This window comes from Aotus nancymaae, unplaced genomic scaffold (genome assembly GCF_030222135.1).
Source record: "Aotus nancymaae isolate 86718 unplaced genomic scaffold, 86718_ANA_hifiasm-v0.15.2.pri h1tg000072l, whole genome shotgun sequence".
In the NCBI taxonomy this organism is placed as follows: Eukaryota; Metazoa; Chordata; class Mammalia; order Primates; family Aotidae; genus Aotus; species Aotus nancymaae.
The window spans coordinates 2,220,380-2,237,204 of NW_026988487.1; the positions used below are offsets into that span (position 1 = coordinate 2,220,380).

A 16,825-nucleotide genomic window follows, 5' to 3' on the forward strand; every position below is an offset into this window, starting at 1 on the left:
ACTCTGGCCCGGCTCTCGGTGGTGCGGGAGCAGCGGCCGCTCTGGTCGGCGGACGTGCTGCCGAGTAGTCCCGGAAGCGAAGCAGCGATGGCGGAGAGTCCGACTGAGGAGGCGGCGACGGCGGGCGCCGGGGCGGCGGGCCCCGGTGCGAGCGGCGTTGCTGGTGTTGTTGGCGTTAGCGGCAGCGGCGGCGGGTTCGGGCCGCCTTTCCTGCCGGATGTATGGGCGGCGGCGGCGGCAGCGGGCGGGGCTGGGGGCCCGGGGAGCGGCCTGGCTCCGCTGCCCGGGCTCCCGCCCTCGGCCGCTGCCCACGGGGCCGCGCTGCTTAGCCATTGGGACCCCACGCTCAGCTCCGACTGGGACGGCGAGCGCACCGCGCCGCAGTGTCTACTCCGGATCAAGCGGTGAGCCGGGGTTTTTCCTCCCCCAGCCCCGAGCTCCGGGGCTCGACCTTCCCCGCCCCCCACCCTCTCCCACTACAACTCACCCCCCACTCGCTGCGCTGCCCTCGCGGCGGCCCACCTCTACGGCTCAAATTTTGCCAGCTCCGGGCGTCGGGATCCAAGCCCCTTCTCCCCCCACCCCTAGCCCCACTAGCACCAACCCCCTCCTCATGTGCCCAGATCCGACCCCGCCCCTCGACAACCTCCCGTGAGCCCTCCGTCTCCATTCCGGCCACCCTCCCCCACACCTCCCACCTCCCGGTCGAAACCCGACCCTTTCGCGCTTCAGTAACACCCCCTCCCGCCTTCGGCGCCGCCCCTATTTCCCCTTCCCCACCCAACCTTGCTAGATGCTGCCCGCAGGCCCCACCCATCGGTCCCCCTTCTCTTCTCCCCCGGAGCCCGGTTCCTAACACCGACATACTCAGGTTGCTTTGCCTGCCTCTGACTCGAGCCAGCCAACCTTTTTATCCTCCCTTTTCCTCAGATTCCCTCTACATAGTCCTTTCGCCAGGTCTAGATTGTTTCCCTCACCCGAATCTTTCCTTGAACCCCTTTTCCAGTATCCCAAAGCTGTCCACTTTTACACCTCTTCCAAAAACACACGCTACCTCCACCCACTTCCCCAGTGCCACTCTGGATTGTAATATCCCACTCAGGACCATCTTTCTTGTATTTTCCCTTCCTCCCTCGCCCGGGTCATCTGTTTTACTTTTACTGAAGCAAATGTACTCAATTCAAATATAGGAACAAAGGCCTAAGTCCTTTCTGTGCTTATTTCTTGGGTGACTGATCTTAGATCTTATCATTTAGTAGATAATGTTTTGCAAAAGCATATAGAATAGTACCTATCGCATAAGAAAAGGGCAGTGCTCTTCAGCTGCTTTTAATCTTGAAACCTGTTCCCTGATTAACAGACTTCTCTCCATGCCCCATCACAAGCATCTTCATTTAGTTCTTATTCCCCATGTTCCACATACTTCAGATGTCTCTCTACTTTTCAAGATTGTAATAAAAATTAATACAATGTGTGTAAAGTACCTGGCACAGTGCCTGACACAGGAGGTCAACTCTGGAGGGATTGCCATCTCTCACTGAAACTCAGCATTCAACTCTTCCTCCTTCAACCATTTCAGTCATCCAGTTCTGACATACCTTTTGAGTTTGGCCAATACTTCTTTTCCCTGCTCTGTCCCCATTTGCCCTCTATATGTCCCTACCCACCCTAGCAAGTCCCTAGACTTTTCCCCACCTAGAATGTTCTTAGCCCTTTGCTCTTAAATGATCCATTCCAGTTGGTGAGATATGACTCAGAAGTCCTCTCATCTCCTATAGAAATCCACGTGTCATCTTCCAGATGGGAGATTCTTCAAAATTTCTGAGGGTCCCCCCCCAGCCTGAAGAGATCTCTACCCTTAGTCCCCTGGGCAAGAAGACCACCATGATAGTCTTACTCCCTGCTGGCTGGCTTGCTTCATACAATCCCCTTACCAACAAGGGTCCACTGTATAGTTGATAGAATTAATTTTTTAGTGGAGTTGACTATGCCTTTCCAGTTACTAAAAAGTCTTCATTTAGCATTCAGCCGTAGTACCTGGGAATCATGGAGGTGGGGAGTGAATGAACTGCCATGTGGGAGGAAGTGAGAGTAAGTGGAAAGTGGCTTTTCTAGGGTGACATTTGATGCCATTGGGAGCTCTTTTTTTTCCCCTCTCCCTCCCCTCCCCCTGAGGAAACAATGCCCTTTTGATAATAATTTGCTCTCTGCCTGCCTGACAAGTACTCAGCTGGGATTTCTCAGCCAACAAGACAGTACAAACACTTGTGGTACCAAGCACCACTTTCTCAAACCCTGGCCTCATTGAGGTGATAACAACTGTCCTGCTCAAGGGATTTCCCCTTTCCTCCCCCTTCCTCACTCCTTCCCCCACCTCCTCTTGGTGTTATACAGGGATATCATGTCCATTTATAAGGAGCCTCCTCCAGGAATGTTCGTTGTACCTGATACTGTTGACATGACTAAGGTATGTAATTTGATGGGGACTTGGGGGTTTTTGGGAAATTGGGGGCCATAAAGTTGGAAGAGCCTAAAAGAGATTATTCAACTTACCTCTCTGATTACACAGATGAAGAAATCAAGACCCCAAGACAGTAAGTGGCTTGTCCAAGGTCACATAGTGAGGTGGAACAGTGCTTTGAAGAGGTGTCTGTTATTAGCGTGCCCCATAGGAACTGATTGGCTTGGAAAATCCCAATTCATGTCTGTTGTCGCAACTTGACTATAGGGCACTCTTTAACTCTCAAAAGTGCTCCTGTTTGGATGATAAATTATATGGTTACCCTGTCCATTGTACTACCTAGCTCTTCCCCCATCCCATTACCTAAACTGTGGTCCTATAAATCAGATGTAGGAAAGCATGGGGATAGGGCAAGCTTGACTGAAGTGTTTGTGGTTAAAGGACTTTGTTCAGATCCTGTCCTTATTAGTTGTGCTTAAATATACCTTCCACCCCAAAAACTATACCTTTCTTGTCTTCCACACAGAGAGGAAGCTTAGTACATAATGTCACATTTCTCTGGCATAGATACCTAGGCTTTTCTGTCACTGAGTGCTCTATGCACAGAAATGCAGTTGCAATTAAACTGATGTTATTAAGAAATCAGATTTCTTAAACCTAATGTTGCTTAAGTGAAACACATAATTTTCTTACAGTAAATGTCTTACAGTAAAAATTCAGATTTTGTATTGTTGGTATATTTTTTTTTGTTTGGAATAGATTTCCTTTCATATTTACTTTTTTCTTTTTATGTGGTTGGAAATGTTTTTCCTAGGACATCAGTCTAGTACCAGTGTTAATAGCCTAGGACCTGAGGTTCCAGAGTTGATGCCATGTTGAGACCAGTTGAGTTTACTCTTCCAAATGACTAAGAGCCAGAATATGACCTAGGGTCTTGCCAGGAGGGCAAGGTGGGAACTATAGACTTAGGCGTTAGATTGCCATGTCCTTTTCCTCTTGCTGTTCAAATTCTTAGCCAACCTAAATGCTTAGGAGATTTTGAGTCAGTTCAGGTTTTTCCTCCCATCAGAAAGGGAAATCCTGTTCAAGAATTATGGCTTGTTGGAGAAGAGAATTTAGTGTCCTTTTCAGGGTTGCTGATTTTTTTTTTTTTAAGCCAACAGTATTGGGGAAAATTCTGGGATGATCTAATGGCTCTGAGTAGACCTTGAGTCTTCCACATTTTCAGTCATGATGTGCTTCCTGAGCCACATCCTCCACAATAGGTTCGATCCTTTGCAGAGGAAGCAAGCAAATATCCTAGGTGTTTATCACAACCCCTAATTCTGCTCTGTTACAGGCACTGGGGCTGTGGCCTACAATCCTTTTCCTCATTTCCTTTCATCATACTTTCCCTTCATGCCACATAAAATGTAGGGTGGAGTTGCATCATATGCATGTTTGGCTTGGGCAAATCCAAACACATATATTCAGCCAAAATCTGTGTTGATTTCTTAAAATTAAAAATGCTAGGATTATATTTTATAGCTGTGTATTATATTTTTGCACGGTGGTGTTTTATCTATTATATGTAACGCTGATTGGGGAGGTCTGCAGCAAAAAAAAACAAAACAAAACAAAAAACATGCTTTAAGAGAGTTGTAGGGGCTATTCAAAGGTGATTTTGACTAGTTTCAGTTTTCACCTTGGGCTCTAACTTTGGAAGTAACCTCTGAGTAAGATGTCATTCCACTCTAATGAGATTTCTTAAAATGCCAAACCTACATATTAGTACAAGTGAGTACAGGATGTTCATTCTGCATGGTGAGGATATAGAACATGTGTACCAGATTATGGGCCCTGCTCCTGGTGTGGGTAGCAGGTGGAGGGTAGCCAGGAGGGTTTGGGGTGGGTCGTCACCTCACAATTTTGAGATGGGGTTTTATTTTGCAGATTCATGCATTGATCACAGGCCCATTTGACACTCCTTATGAAGGGGGTTTCTTCCTGTTCGTGTTTCGGTGTCCGCCCGACTATCCCATCCACCCACCTCGGGTCAAACTGATGACAACGGGCAATAACACAGTGAGGTTTAACCCCAACTTCTACCGCAATGGGAAAGTCTGCTTGAGTATTCTAGGGTAAGAGGAGATTTTTAAGTAGCCAAGTCGGTTGTTAGCAGAAAATTTACTCTAGGCAAGCCTTTATAAACCAGAGTTCCTCATCTGAACCACAGAACACAGAAAGTGATTGAGTGACTCTTCTAAAATCTCCCCAGGAACGTATGTGACAGTATCATTGTAGATGCAGAGGAGAGAAGTTCATTTATTACAGAGGAAGTGGTTCTCAAGAATGTGGCCCTGAGCATCTGGGAACTTGTAGCTGAGCACTTTCTGGGGCCCTACCTTAGACCTACATCAGAAACTCTGGGGTTGGGGCCAGAAATCTGTTTTGTTTTGTTTTGTTTTGTTTGAGACGGGTCTCGCTCTTTCGCCAGGCTGGAGTGCAATGGCATGATCTTGGCTCACTGCAACCTCTGCCTCCCAGGTCCAAGCGATTCTCCTGCCTCAGCCTCCCTAGTAGCTGGGAGTACAGGCGCTCGCCACCACACCCAGCTAATTTTTGTATTTTTAGTAGAGTTGGGGTTTTACCATGTTGGTCAAGATGATCTCAATCTCTTGACCTTGTGACTGACCCACCTTGGACTCCCAAAGTGCTGGGATTACAGGCATGAGCCACCGTGTCTCACCCAGAAATCTGTTTTTTACAAGCTCTCCAGATGATTGTGGTGCATACTGCAGTTTGAGAACCACTCTCTTGGGGTGTTGAGGCCTTGTTTTCTCTCCTGAACAGATTGAGAAAGGCCGCAGATCTGTGCCATTCATGATTTTGGGTTTCTTGAGTCTCGCAGTAAGTTGCTTTGAAGGTGGTGGTGGTGATGATTATGGGTTTTTTTTTGTTTTTTGGCAGAGGCAGGTGTCTCACTGTGTTGCCCAGGCTGGTCTTGAATTCTTGGTCTCAAGCAGTCTTCCTGTTGTGGCTCCAAAGCACTGGGGTTGCAGGCATGAGCCTCCGTGCCTGGCCCGATTATAATATTTTAACAATGACAAATGTCTGATATCAGAAATCACATCAGATACGAAATCAGTTTCTAGTGCATCTTCTTTCTGGATGCTCCTGAGATTTTGCTTCATAGAGTTCCCATTTTAGTTGCCTTTGGGGGCTGAAAACTCAGTGTGGACATGTCTTCTAGCATATTTTAGACTGGTTTTTTTATTGTGGTCTGAACTTCTCTGGGGCAGAGAAGACGTGCAGGTTGAAGCTGAGAAAGTACCCCCAAACTGATGATTCTGTTTTCCTGCTGTCCAACATGTTTCCAGGTTTATGTGAAGGGAGAGAAGCAGAAAATAAACTAGAGACATGATTCATTTTTCTAGAACTTACTGAGACCCAGGGATATGTTCTGCTGTGATTTTGGCTGTGAATAAGTCCTTTAAAGGATGTCCTTAAAGAAGTACTTCATCTCATTAGAGTACTTAATTAGTTGTCTTTGCTGATAGGCTGAAATCCATGATGGTAAAGAAATTTAGTCATTGCTTCTGTGTGAAATTTGTTCATCAAAGTGTTTCTCAAGTAGGTTCTCCCTCATTGGGTCAGTATAAAACTCTTTTGAGATACCAATCACAGGAACAGGGAAATAAGACAGTGGGGTAAAAGTAGTAGAAATGTGTTGGGTAGAAAAGGAGAAGCTACCCTGAAATTGAAAATTTGCCATAAAGAATCACAGAGTAGAAAATTCTTGGCTGGGTGTGGTGGCTCACACCCGTAATCCCAGCACTTTGGGAGGCCAAGGTGGTAGATAACACTTGAGGTTAGGAGTTTGAGACCAGCCTGGTGTGGCGAAACCCCGACTCTACTAAAAATACAAAAAAAATTAGCCAGGCATGGTAGCGCGCGCCTGTAGTCCCAGCTACTTGGGAGGCTGAGACACGAGAATCGCTTGAATCTGGGAGGCGGAGGTTGCAGTGAGCCAGGATCACGCCACTGCACGCCAGCCTGGGTGACAGAGAGAAACTCTTGTCTCAAAAAAAAAAAAAAAAAAAAAAATCTCAGGTGTTGATAGTTGACTGTATTAGCTTTATCAGCCTCATTTTTTTTCCCTCTCTACCTAAAAAACAACATCGGGGTGACTCACTGGCAAAAGAAATTTCATGAGAGTTGACTCTGTTGTAAAGGTTCAGAGAGCAGTAGGTCTAGAGTTCCTGGGGGAGCAAAGCTGAAAAAAGAGCAGATTGAGAAGCACTTAAGAGCAGCCCCCAGTGAAGTTACTATTAGGCATTACTGCTTGAGCTTTCCTTAAGTAGATTCTTAAGGGAATCTTAAGGAAAAGGGAAAGGGAAATGGGCAATCAACTTGAACAAGCCAGTCCTGGCTCAGGTTGTGTTTGGCTTCCAGCTCCGGTGCCATCTCTTCAATTAATTGAGCTAAAAATAAATGTATTAACATCTAAGCTGCCCCCTCCCACTAATATTTAGTTAGGTTTATGAAAGAGAGGAGCAATTTTGATATTTTGATGTTTTCAATAATATTATTTTCAGATCTTCTACTGTCTGGAAGCGCCCCTTATTCTCTTCCTGTCCTTTGGCAGAGTTGTGGAGTCTTAAGAGAATTTGACACTCCTTGGGAGTTTGATACAGAACTAGATCTCTGATCGTCAGCCCCACCACATGGCCTCTAACCAGATGGCTTCAGTCACCCGTGTGCCTCTATGCTCAACTTCTCTCTCCCCTAACTCCATCACCACCCATAAATGAGCTCTTTGAGATCCACAGAGGTTAACATTTATACAACTTTTGGAGCTCATTGCTTACCTAATTTCTTTTGTTTTGATTGTCGTAACTGTTTGTAGTACGAAGAAAGTCCCTTCAAAGTTACATAGCTTACTTTTACATGTTCTTTTGCCCCCCTCCCTTAATATGAGGATTAGGCAATTGACTGATTTCTGGTGAAATCAGAACATGAGCATGAGACAGAGGCTGGGAAATTCCAGAGTATTAATAGTGAAAGAGAAACTTACGGTGAGTCACTTATGGTGGTGATGCCAGCCCCAGGGTACTTATTCCCTCCCTGGTCTTTCTCTGCCTTACCCTCCTCCTTTCCTTCTGATGTGTTTACAGTACATGGACTGGACCTGCCTGGAGCCCAGCCCAGAGCATCTCCTCCGTGCTCATCTCTATCCAGTCCCTGATGACTGAGAACCCCTATCACAATGAGCCCGGCTTTGAACAGGTAAGGCCAGATGGACCTGGCTCTGGGGTGTAGAATAGTGTTTTAAGAGATCTGCATAGGAGTCTTTTTTTTTTTTGGCCTAGCACATCCCCATGTATTGCAGTTGTTGCTATAGGAAAAAAAGGGAACTGACTTGTGTTTCTTAATAATGAAATTTTTCGCCAGCCACAGTGGCTCACGCTTGTAATCCCAGCACTTTGGGAGGCAGAGGCAGGTAGATCACCTTAGGTCAGGAGTTCGAGACCAGCCTGACCAACGTGGTAAAACCTTGTCTTTACTAAAAATACAGAAAATTAGCTGGTCAGGAATTTGAGACCAGCCTGGCCAACATGATGAAAACCTATCTTTACTGAAAATACAGCAAATTTAGCTGGGTGTAGTCACTTCAACCCTGGATGCAGAGGTTGCAGTGAGCTGAGATCACGCCATTGCACTCCAGCCTGAGCGACAAGAAAGAAACTCCATTCCCCCTGCCCAAAAAAAAAATTATTTTTTTTATTTGTGAGAGTTACAATAAGTATGTTACTTGGATTTCTTTGTGGTATGAAAGTCAATGGACTCATTTGGAAATTAACTTTTTTTTTTTTTTTTTTGAGACGGAGTCTCACTCTGTTTCCAGGCTGGAGTGCAGCGGCATGATCTTGGCTCACTATAACCTCTGCCTCCGGGGTTCAAATGATTCTGCTGCCTCAGCCTCCTGAGTAGCTGGGACTACAGGCACACGCCATCAGGCCTGGCTAATTTTTGTATTTTTAGTAGAGATGGGATTTCACCATGTTGGCCAGGCTTGTCTTGAACTTCTGGCCTCAAGCATCTGCACATCTCAGCCTCCCAAAGTGTTGGGATTACTGGTGTGAGTCACCATGACCAGCCTCATGTTTTTTGTTTTTTACTTCCACAATGACTTGGAATTGTTTTACTTATTTATTTATTTGTTTATTTATTTATTTATTTTGAGACAGTCTCGCTCTGTTGCCAGGCGCCAGGCTGGAGTGCAGTGGCACAATCTTGGCTCACTGCAACCTCCACCTTCCAGGTTCAAGCAATTCTCTTGCCTCAGCCTCCTGAGTAGCTGGGATTACAGACGCGTGCCACCACGCCCAGCTAATTTTTGTATTTTTTTAGTAGAGATGGGGTTTCACCATGTTGACCAGGATGGTCTCAATCTCTTGACCTCGTGATCCGCCCGCCTCGGCCTCCCAAAGTGCTGGGGTTACAGGCATGAGCCACCATGCCTGGCCTGTTTTATTTATTTTTGAGGCAGGAGTCTCACTCTTGTTTCCCAGGCTGGAGTGCAGTGGCACTATCTCGGCTCACTGCAGCCTCCACCTCCTAGGTTCAAGCAATTCTCTGCCTCAGCCTTCCGAGTAGCTGGGATTACAGGCGCCCACCACCATGCCCAGCTAATTTTTTTGTATTTTTTAGTAGAAACGGGGTTTCACCATCTTGGCCAGGCTGGTCTTGAACTCCTGACCTCATGATCCACTCACCTCAGCCTCCCAAAGTGCTGGGATTACAGGTGTAAGCCACTGCACCCAGCCCTCTTTTTTTGTTTTTGAAATGGAGATCACTCTTGTTGCCATGCTGTAGTACAATGGTATGATCTCGGATTACTGCAACCTCTGTCTCCTCAGTTCAAGCGATTCTCCTGCCTCAGCCTCCCAAGTAGCTGGGATTACCAGAGGCCAAGGCTCTAATTGACTGGGGTTGGTGGTAAGAGGAGAAGAACCCAAGAAGAATTAAAGGAGAGGAGGCCATAGTCCCCTTCCATTCACACCATAGTGAGACCCTGTTTATACTGGCTTTCTAAACCAAAGTCGAAGTTTTATCTTCTGAAAATTTTAACTTTTTCTTCTGATAGATTTAGTTCTAATTTTACTATTTCTTTGAGACAAAGTCTTGCTCTGTCACCTAGGCTGGAGTATACTGGCGCAGTCATAGTTCACTGAAGCCTTGAACTCCTGGGCTCTAGCCATCCTCTCTCCTCAGCCTCCTCAGTAGCTGGGACGACAAGTGTACACCACTAACGCCCAGCTAATTTTTGTATTTTTTGTAGAGACAGGATCTCACCATGTTGCCGAGGCTGATCCCGAACTCCTGAACTCAAGCAATCCCCTGCACCAGCTTCCCAAGGTGTCAGGAGTACAGGCATGAGCCATCAAGCCCAGCTCTTCTTCTGATTTATAATAATTAGTTCAATGATGGTGGGACCCAAGAGACATATAACAGGTAAAGGAGTTAACCAGGAAGCCTCCTTTACTTGTTGATGCCTAAAGGTTTTCTACACTGAGACTCTTCACTTCATTTATGCCTTTTTGTCCCACCATCATTCTTTCTTTTTTTTTTCTCCCCCTAAAGAGACAGTGCTTCCCAGCCTGGGCAACGTAAGGAGCCCTTGTCTCTACCAAAAAATCAAAAACATTAGCTGGGCATTGTGACATGCGCCTGGAGTCCCAGCTACTCAGGAGACTGAGGCAGGAGCATTGCTTGACCCCAGGAATTTGAAGCAGCAGTAACCTATGCTTGTGCCACCACTCTCCAGCCTGGATGACAAAGCAAGAGCCCATCTCTTAAAAGAAAAATTTTTTAAATAAAAAGCCGGGCACAGTGGCTTATGCCTATAATTCCAGCACTCTGCAAGGCTGAGGCAGGTGGATTACCTGAGGTCAGGAGTTCACAACCAACCTGGCTAACATGGTGAAACCACGTCTCTACTAAAAAATATAAAAATTAGCCAGGTGTGGTGGCGGGCGCCTGTAAACCTAGCTACTCAGGAGGCTGAGACAGGAGAATTGCTTGAACACGGGAGGCTGAGGTTGCAGTGAGCCAAGACTGTGCTATTGCACTCCAGCATGGGCGACAAGAGTAAAAGTCAAAGAAAAAAACAAAAAGTTGAGGTCGGGCGCTGTTGCTCATGCCTGTAATCCCAGTACTTTGAGAAGCCGAGGCAGGCAGATCATGAGGTCAGAGGTTCAAGACCAGCCTGGCCAATATGGTGAAACCCCATCTCTACTAAAAATACAAAAATTAGGCAGGCATGGTGGTGCGAGCCTGTAATCCCAGCTACTAGACAGACTGGGGCAGAAAAATCGCTTGAACCTGGGAGGCGGAGGTTGCAGTGAGCTAAGATCATGCCACCACACTCTAGCCTAGGTGGCAGAGCAAGACTTCATCTCAAAAAAAAAAAAAAGTTGGGGCCCGCTATCATGACTGATGCCTTTAGTCCCAGCTATTCTGGAGGCTGAGGGTAGGAGGATTGCTAGAGCCCAGAAAGTCAAGGCTGCAGTTAGCTGTGATTGTGCCACTGCACTCCAGCCTGGGCGACAGCAAAGACCATTTCAAAAAAAAAAAAAAAGAAAGAGAGAAAGAAAAGAAAAGCTAAAAAAACCCAGGATCTTACTTTATTGTCTAAGCTGGACCCAAACTTCTAGGCTCAAGTGATCCTCACAGCTTGGCTACCTGAGTAGCTGGGACTACTGCTGCATACCACCAGGCTTAGCAACCCTGCCATCATTCTTGTGTTTGGTTATTTCTCACATAATCTTTACCTGATAGGCCTTTCACTTCACATTCAGGAAAATATGATGGATCTAGTTTGCTGGTTATAGGCCAAATGACCTGTAACCTGATGGTACATTTGGAGGGTGATGGGGTGAATGGTCTCAAAAATAAAGGTGTAGTTGCTCTTCATGGATCTGCCATACAGTGAGAAAGGTGTCTTTTTAGTTTGTGTGACTGGTTCACATACCCCATACTAATCTTGAAGTCTCTTCCCATTGGCTTTCTTTTGCTTAAATTTTGCGGTATTCTGGCATCTGTTATACTACAGGAGAGACATCCAGGAGACAGCAAAAACTATAATGAATGTATCCGGCATGAGACCATCAGAGTTGCAGTCTGTGACATGATGGAAGGAAAGTGTCCCTGTCCAGAACCCCTACGGTATGTGTCAAGAGGGCTTATGTAGTATTCATTCCTTTTGGGCATTTGGGTAGTTAGCACTTTTGAGGACCTTTAGGGGAGAGTCCAGTGTTGGGCGCCAGAGGGAGGTAGAGAAGAAGGAAAATGTGGTTCCTGCTTTTAAAGAACAGGTGACTGGAGATTACCCAAGAGGAAGTTCAGAGAGCTACTCTGTTGTTAGAGAATGTCACACCTTTGGGAAAGGCACTCCACATCCTCAGGGAGCTCCCAGTTTAATGAAGGCTTAGACGTAATATTTTACTGCCAAATGTGTAGAGCACTTAATAATAAACCGCTTTCTTAGTGCTGAAGTTTATTTTTAAGTTCCAAAACTGGATGAACAGTGTCAGGGTTAGTTAAACTTCTAGGAGAATTTTGAGTCAGGTTTGGGATTAGGGATGGCCTATTGAAAACAATTGAGGTGGAGCAAGTCATGAGTTGAAGTTGGGATTCAAATGAGGAGTAGTGGCCAGATGGCGGCTCATGTCCTATAATCCTAGCACTTTGGGAAGCTAAGATGGGAGAATCACTTGAGCCCAGGAGTTTGAAACCAGCCTGGGCAATATAGGGAGACCCCATCTCTACAAAAATTTTTGAATTAGCCAGGCGTGGTGGCACGCTCCTACAGTCGCAACCCATCAGGAGGCTGAGGTGGGAGGATTGCTTGAGCCTAAGAGGTTTGAGGCTGTAGTGAGGTGTGATCACACCACTGCACTCCAGCCTGGGTAACTGAGCAAGACCCTGCCTCAGAAGAAAAACAAATGGTGAGTATTACAGTCACTCTCATAATTCCCAAGGTGTAGGGGAAGTCAACAGTTAGGTGTTAGGTGTTCCTTTTTCCATTTTCCATTTAAAGATTTTTGTAGAGGCCAGGAATGGTGGCTCACGCCTGTAATCCCAACACTTTCAGAGGCCGAGGAGGACAGATCACAAGGTTAGAAGTTTGAGACCAGCCTGGCCAACATGGTGAAACCCCTCTTTGCTAAAAATACTAAAATTAGGCTGGGCATGGTGGCTTATGCCTGTAATCCCAGCACTTTGGGAGGCCGAGGCAGGCGGATCACAAGGTCAGGAGTTTGAGACCAGCCTGGCCAACATGGTAAAACCCTGTCTCTACTAAACATACAAAAATTACCTGGGCGTGGTGGTGCACGCCTATAATCCTAGCTACTACTCAGAAGGCTGAGGCAGGAGAATTGCTTGAACCCAGGAGGCAGAGGTTGCAGTGAGCTGACATGGCACCACTGCATTCCAACCTGGGTGACAGAGTGAGACTACGTCTCAAAAGAAAAAAAAAATACAAAAATTAACCAGGCATGGTGGTGTGTGCCTGTAATTCCAGCTATTCAGGAGGCTGAGGCATGAGAATCACTTGAACCCGGGAGGCAGAGGTTGCAGAGAGCCAGGATCCTGCCACTGCACTCCAGCCTGGGCGACAGAGTGAGACTCCGTCTCAAAAAAAAGTTCTTTGTAGAAAACCAAATCTGGACTTGGGAATGCTAGGTGTTTAACTTGACATTAAGGTTAGGTGAGAAGGCCAGGCATGGTGGCTCAACACCTGTAATCACAGCACTTTGGGAGGCCAAGGCAGGTGGATCACATGAGGTCAGGAGTTTGTGACCAGCCTGGCCAACATGGTGAAACCACGTCTCTATTAAAAACATAAAAATTAGCCAGGCATGGTGGCACACACCTGTAATCGCAGCTACTCTGGAGGCTGAGGCAGGAGAATCGTTTGAACACAGGAGGCAGAGGTTGCAGTGAGCTGAGATAATACCACTGCACTTCAGCCTGGGTGACAGAGCGAGACTCCATCTCAAAAAAAAAAAAAAAAAACGTTAAGGAAGGAAGGGGTGACCTGTACCTCTAGGTTTCTGACATACACTTTTCTGCTTGTTTTCCAGAGGAGTGATGGAAAAGTCTTTTCTGGAGTATTATGACTTCTATGAGGTGGCCTGCAAAGATCGCCTGCACCTTCAAGGCCAAACTATGCAGGTAATGCATACAGCTCCTGCCGGTAATTCCGGAAGCCCTACAGCAGGCCATGTAAAATCCCACCATAAGCAAGGCATGCACAGCTCTCATAGAATGTCACAACTAAAAGCAACCTGTATCATTTGAGGGACTAGAGCCAGAGAGGAGACTGATTTGCATAAAGTCATAGGGAACTCTTTACCTTTCTCTTCTTGGTCAGTAGGTTTTTGTTTTGTTTTGTTCTATTTATTTTTTAAGAGGCAGGGTATCACCATGTTGGTTAGACTGGTCTCAAACTCCTGACCTCAGGTGATCCACCTGCCTCTGCTTCACAAAGTGCTGGGATTATAGGTGTGAGCCACCATGCCCGGCCTGTTTTTTTTCTTTTTTTTTTTTAAGACAGGGTCTCACTCTATCACTTAGGCTGGTGTGCAGTAGCTCAGTCACAGTTCACTGCAGCCCCAAACTCCCAGGCTCAAGCAGCCCTCCCACCTTAGCCTCCCAAGCTAGGACTTACAGGTCTATACCACCACAGCTAGTATTTTTGTTTGTTTGTTTTTGAGATGGAGTCTCACTTTGTCACCCACGCTGGAGTGCAGTGGCACAGTCATTGCAACCTCTGCCTCCCGGGTTCAAGCAATTCTCCTGCCTTAGCCTCCTGAGTAGCTGGGATTACAGGCGTGTGCCACCATGCCCAGTTATTTTATGTATTTTTAGTAGAGATGGGGGTTTCACCATGTTGGTCAGGCTGGTCTCAAACTCCTGACCTCATGATTTGCCTGCCTCAGCTTCCCAAAGTGCTGGAATTACAGGTGTGAGCCACCGCGCCCGGCCCTTTTGTTTGTTTTTTTTAGACAGAGTCTTGCTCTCTTGGCCAGACTGGAGAGCACTGGTGCGATCTCAGCTCACTGCAACTTCAGCCTGCCAGGTGGTTGGGATCACAGGCATACACCCAACTAATTTTTTGTATTTTTATTACAGACGGGGTTTTACCATGTTGGCCAGGCTGGTCTCAAACTCCTCACCTCAAGTGATCCACCCGCCTTGGCTTCCCAAAGTGCTGAGATTGCAGGCATGAGCCACTGTGCCTGGCCTCGTTTTGTTTTATTGTAGAGATAGGGTCCCACTCACTGCCCAGGCAACTCCTGGGATCAGGTGATCTTCCTCCCTTGGCCTCCAAACTGGGAGGCTGAGATTACAGGCGTGAGCCACTGCACCCAGCCAATAGTGTATTCAAGCTGAGATGTGTTCAGTCCTTCCAGAATCTTAGGGATTATAAGAATCCTCTTGGATTCTTAGGGATTATAAGAATCCTATTGGAATTCTGTTCCTATCCCTGAGGGGTGCTCACAGAAACTGTAGCTTAGAGAAACAACCTATGTGCAGCGTCACATGTTCAATGATTCCTATTCAAAGATGATAACCATTGTTCATTTGTTCATTTTTTGCCTCTATTGGGAAAAGTATGCTTTTGCTTCCAATAACAATGCAGAATTTAGGTTTGTTTTAAGGAAAGAGGTTCTCATTGACCCAAATTGTAGCTAGACAGCCAGGTTTGGTGGCTCATGCCTATAATCCCAGCACTTTAGGAGGCAGAGGTGGGCAGATCACTTGAGGCCAGGAGTTCAAGACCAGCCTGGCCAACATGGCAAAATCCTGTCTCTACTAAAAATATAAAAATTAGCCAGGCATGGTGGCTCATGCCTGTAATCCCAGCTACTTAAGAAGCTGAGGCATGAGAAACACTTGAACCTAGGAGGCAGAGTTTGCAGTAAACTGAAATTGAACTATACATTCCAACCTGGGCAACAGAGCAAGATTCAATCTCAAAAAAAAAAAAAGACAAAAACAAATTTTAGATAGACTAATGTAAACCACCTGGTTGGTAAGAGGATAAGAATTCTCCTGGAGAATTGGTTCTTGTGTGTTTGGATCATCTTACTAGTGGTCTTGCTTAGAAATGAGTGACTTGGGCCGGGCGCGGTGGCTTACACCTGTAATCCCAGCACTTTGGGAGACAGAGGTGGGTGGATTACGAGGTCAGCAGATCGACACCATTCTGGCCAACATGATGAAAACCCCATCTCTACTAAAAATACAAGAAAATTAGCTGGGTGTGGTGGCATGTGCCTATAATCCCAGCTTCTTGGGAAGCTGAGGCAGGAGAATTGCTTAAACCAGGGAGTCAGAGGTTGCAGTGAGCCAAGATAGCACCACTGCTCTCCAGCCGGCAACAGGGCGAGACTCCATCTCAAAAAAAAAACAAAAAGCTGGAAGCGGGGGATAAATGGGTGACTTGTGGGGCCACATGCAGTGGCTCATGCCTGTAATCCCAGCACTTCGAGAGGCCAAGGCAGGAGGATCACTTGAGGTCAAGTGTTCAAGACTAGCCTGGCCAACATGGTAAAATCCTTCCTCTATTAAAAATACAAAAGTTAGCCGGCCGTGGTGGCACGTGCCTGTAGTCCCAGCTACTTGGGAGGCTGAGGCAGGAGAATCGTTTGAACCCTGGAGGCGAAGGTTGCAGTGAGCCGAGATCACGTCGCTGCACACCAGCCTGGGCAACAGAGCCAGACTCCACCTCAAGAAAAGAAATGGGTGACTTGGATAATTGACTTGAGTTTTTTAAGCCTCTCTCCAGCTCTCATACTATGTCTATTCACCCATCCAACACCAACAGCAGTGGAAGGAGATGACTTATTTCCTCCAGTGCTACTTAGAAATGGTAGTTTCCCCTTCCTTCCTTCAAGGACTTTCTACCCACATGTCTAATTTAAGCACAAAGGGCAAGGCTGGCTCAGGGTTAAGTTGTCTCCTAAACCCTTTCTGAGAGTATATAGATAACATATGTCCTACTTTGTTCCCCATCAGGAATTCTCTTCTTGGTATCCAACAGCATTAGCAATATCAGTCTGAAAAGGAAAAACAAGTGGTGATGAGGGATGGGAAGGCAGGCAGCATCTGGGCACGAGGAGAATGAGAGGCAGTGGAACCATGGATGAAAGAAAGATTTGTAGAATTGACAGCTCTGTAGTAAGTGTGGAGCTGTCTTGAGGGAGTATAACTCTCGTGAATGAGAAGTGCAGGCTGTAGTCCCAGTGACTGTGACTAGCACCCACTGGTGTCTCACATAGGATGAGGGTAATGTGTGGGCAGAAGTGT

The 16,825-nt window shown here is 46.5% G+C and overlaps 1 protein-coding gene and 1 long non-coding RNA gene across 2 annotated transcripts in view; one reads left to right on the forward strand and one right to left on the reverse strand.

Moving 5' to 3' along the window:
- Window positions 1–565, reverse strand: part of LOC110568221 (uncharacterized) — a 29,801-nt gene extending 29,236 nt beyond the window's left edge. The window contains exon 1 of the long non-coding RNA XR_002478520.2: window positions 523–565. This is a non-coding gene — a long non-coding RNA (uncharacterized LOC110568221). The remainder of the gene's footprint in view (window positions 1–522) is intronic.
- Window positions 1–16,825, forward strand: part of UBE2Z (ubiquitin conjugating enzyme E2 Z) — a 24,633-nt gene continuing 7,808 nt past the window's right edge. The window contains exons 1-6 of the mRNA XM_021670578.2: window positions 1–404; window positions 2,395–2,467; window positions 4,394–4,581; window positions 7,618–7,729; window positions 11,559–11,671; window positions 13,594–13,684. Coding sequence (XP_021526253.2) covers window positions 88–404; window positions 2,395–2,467; window positions 4,394–4,581; window positions 7,618–7,729; window positions 11,559–11,671; window positions 13,594–13,684 — 894 coding nt within the window. The 5' untranslated portion in view covers window positions 1–87. The remainder of the gene's footprint in view (window positions 405–2,394; window positions 2,468–4,393; window positions 4,582–7,617; window positions 7,730–11,558; window positions 11,672–13,593; window positions 13,685–16,825) is intronic.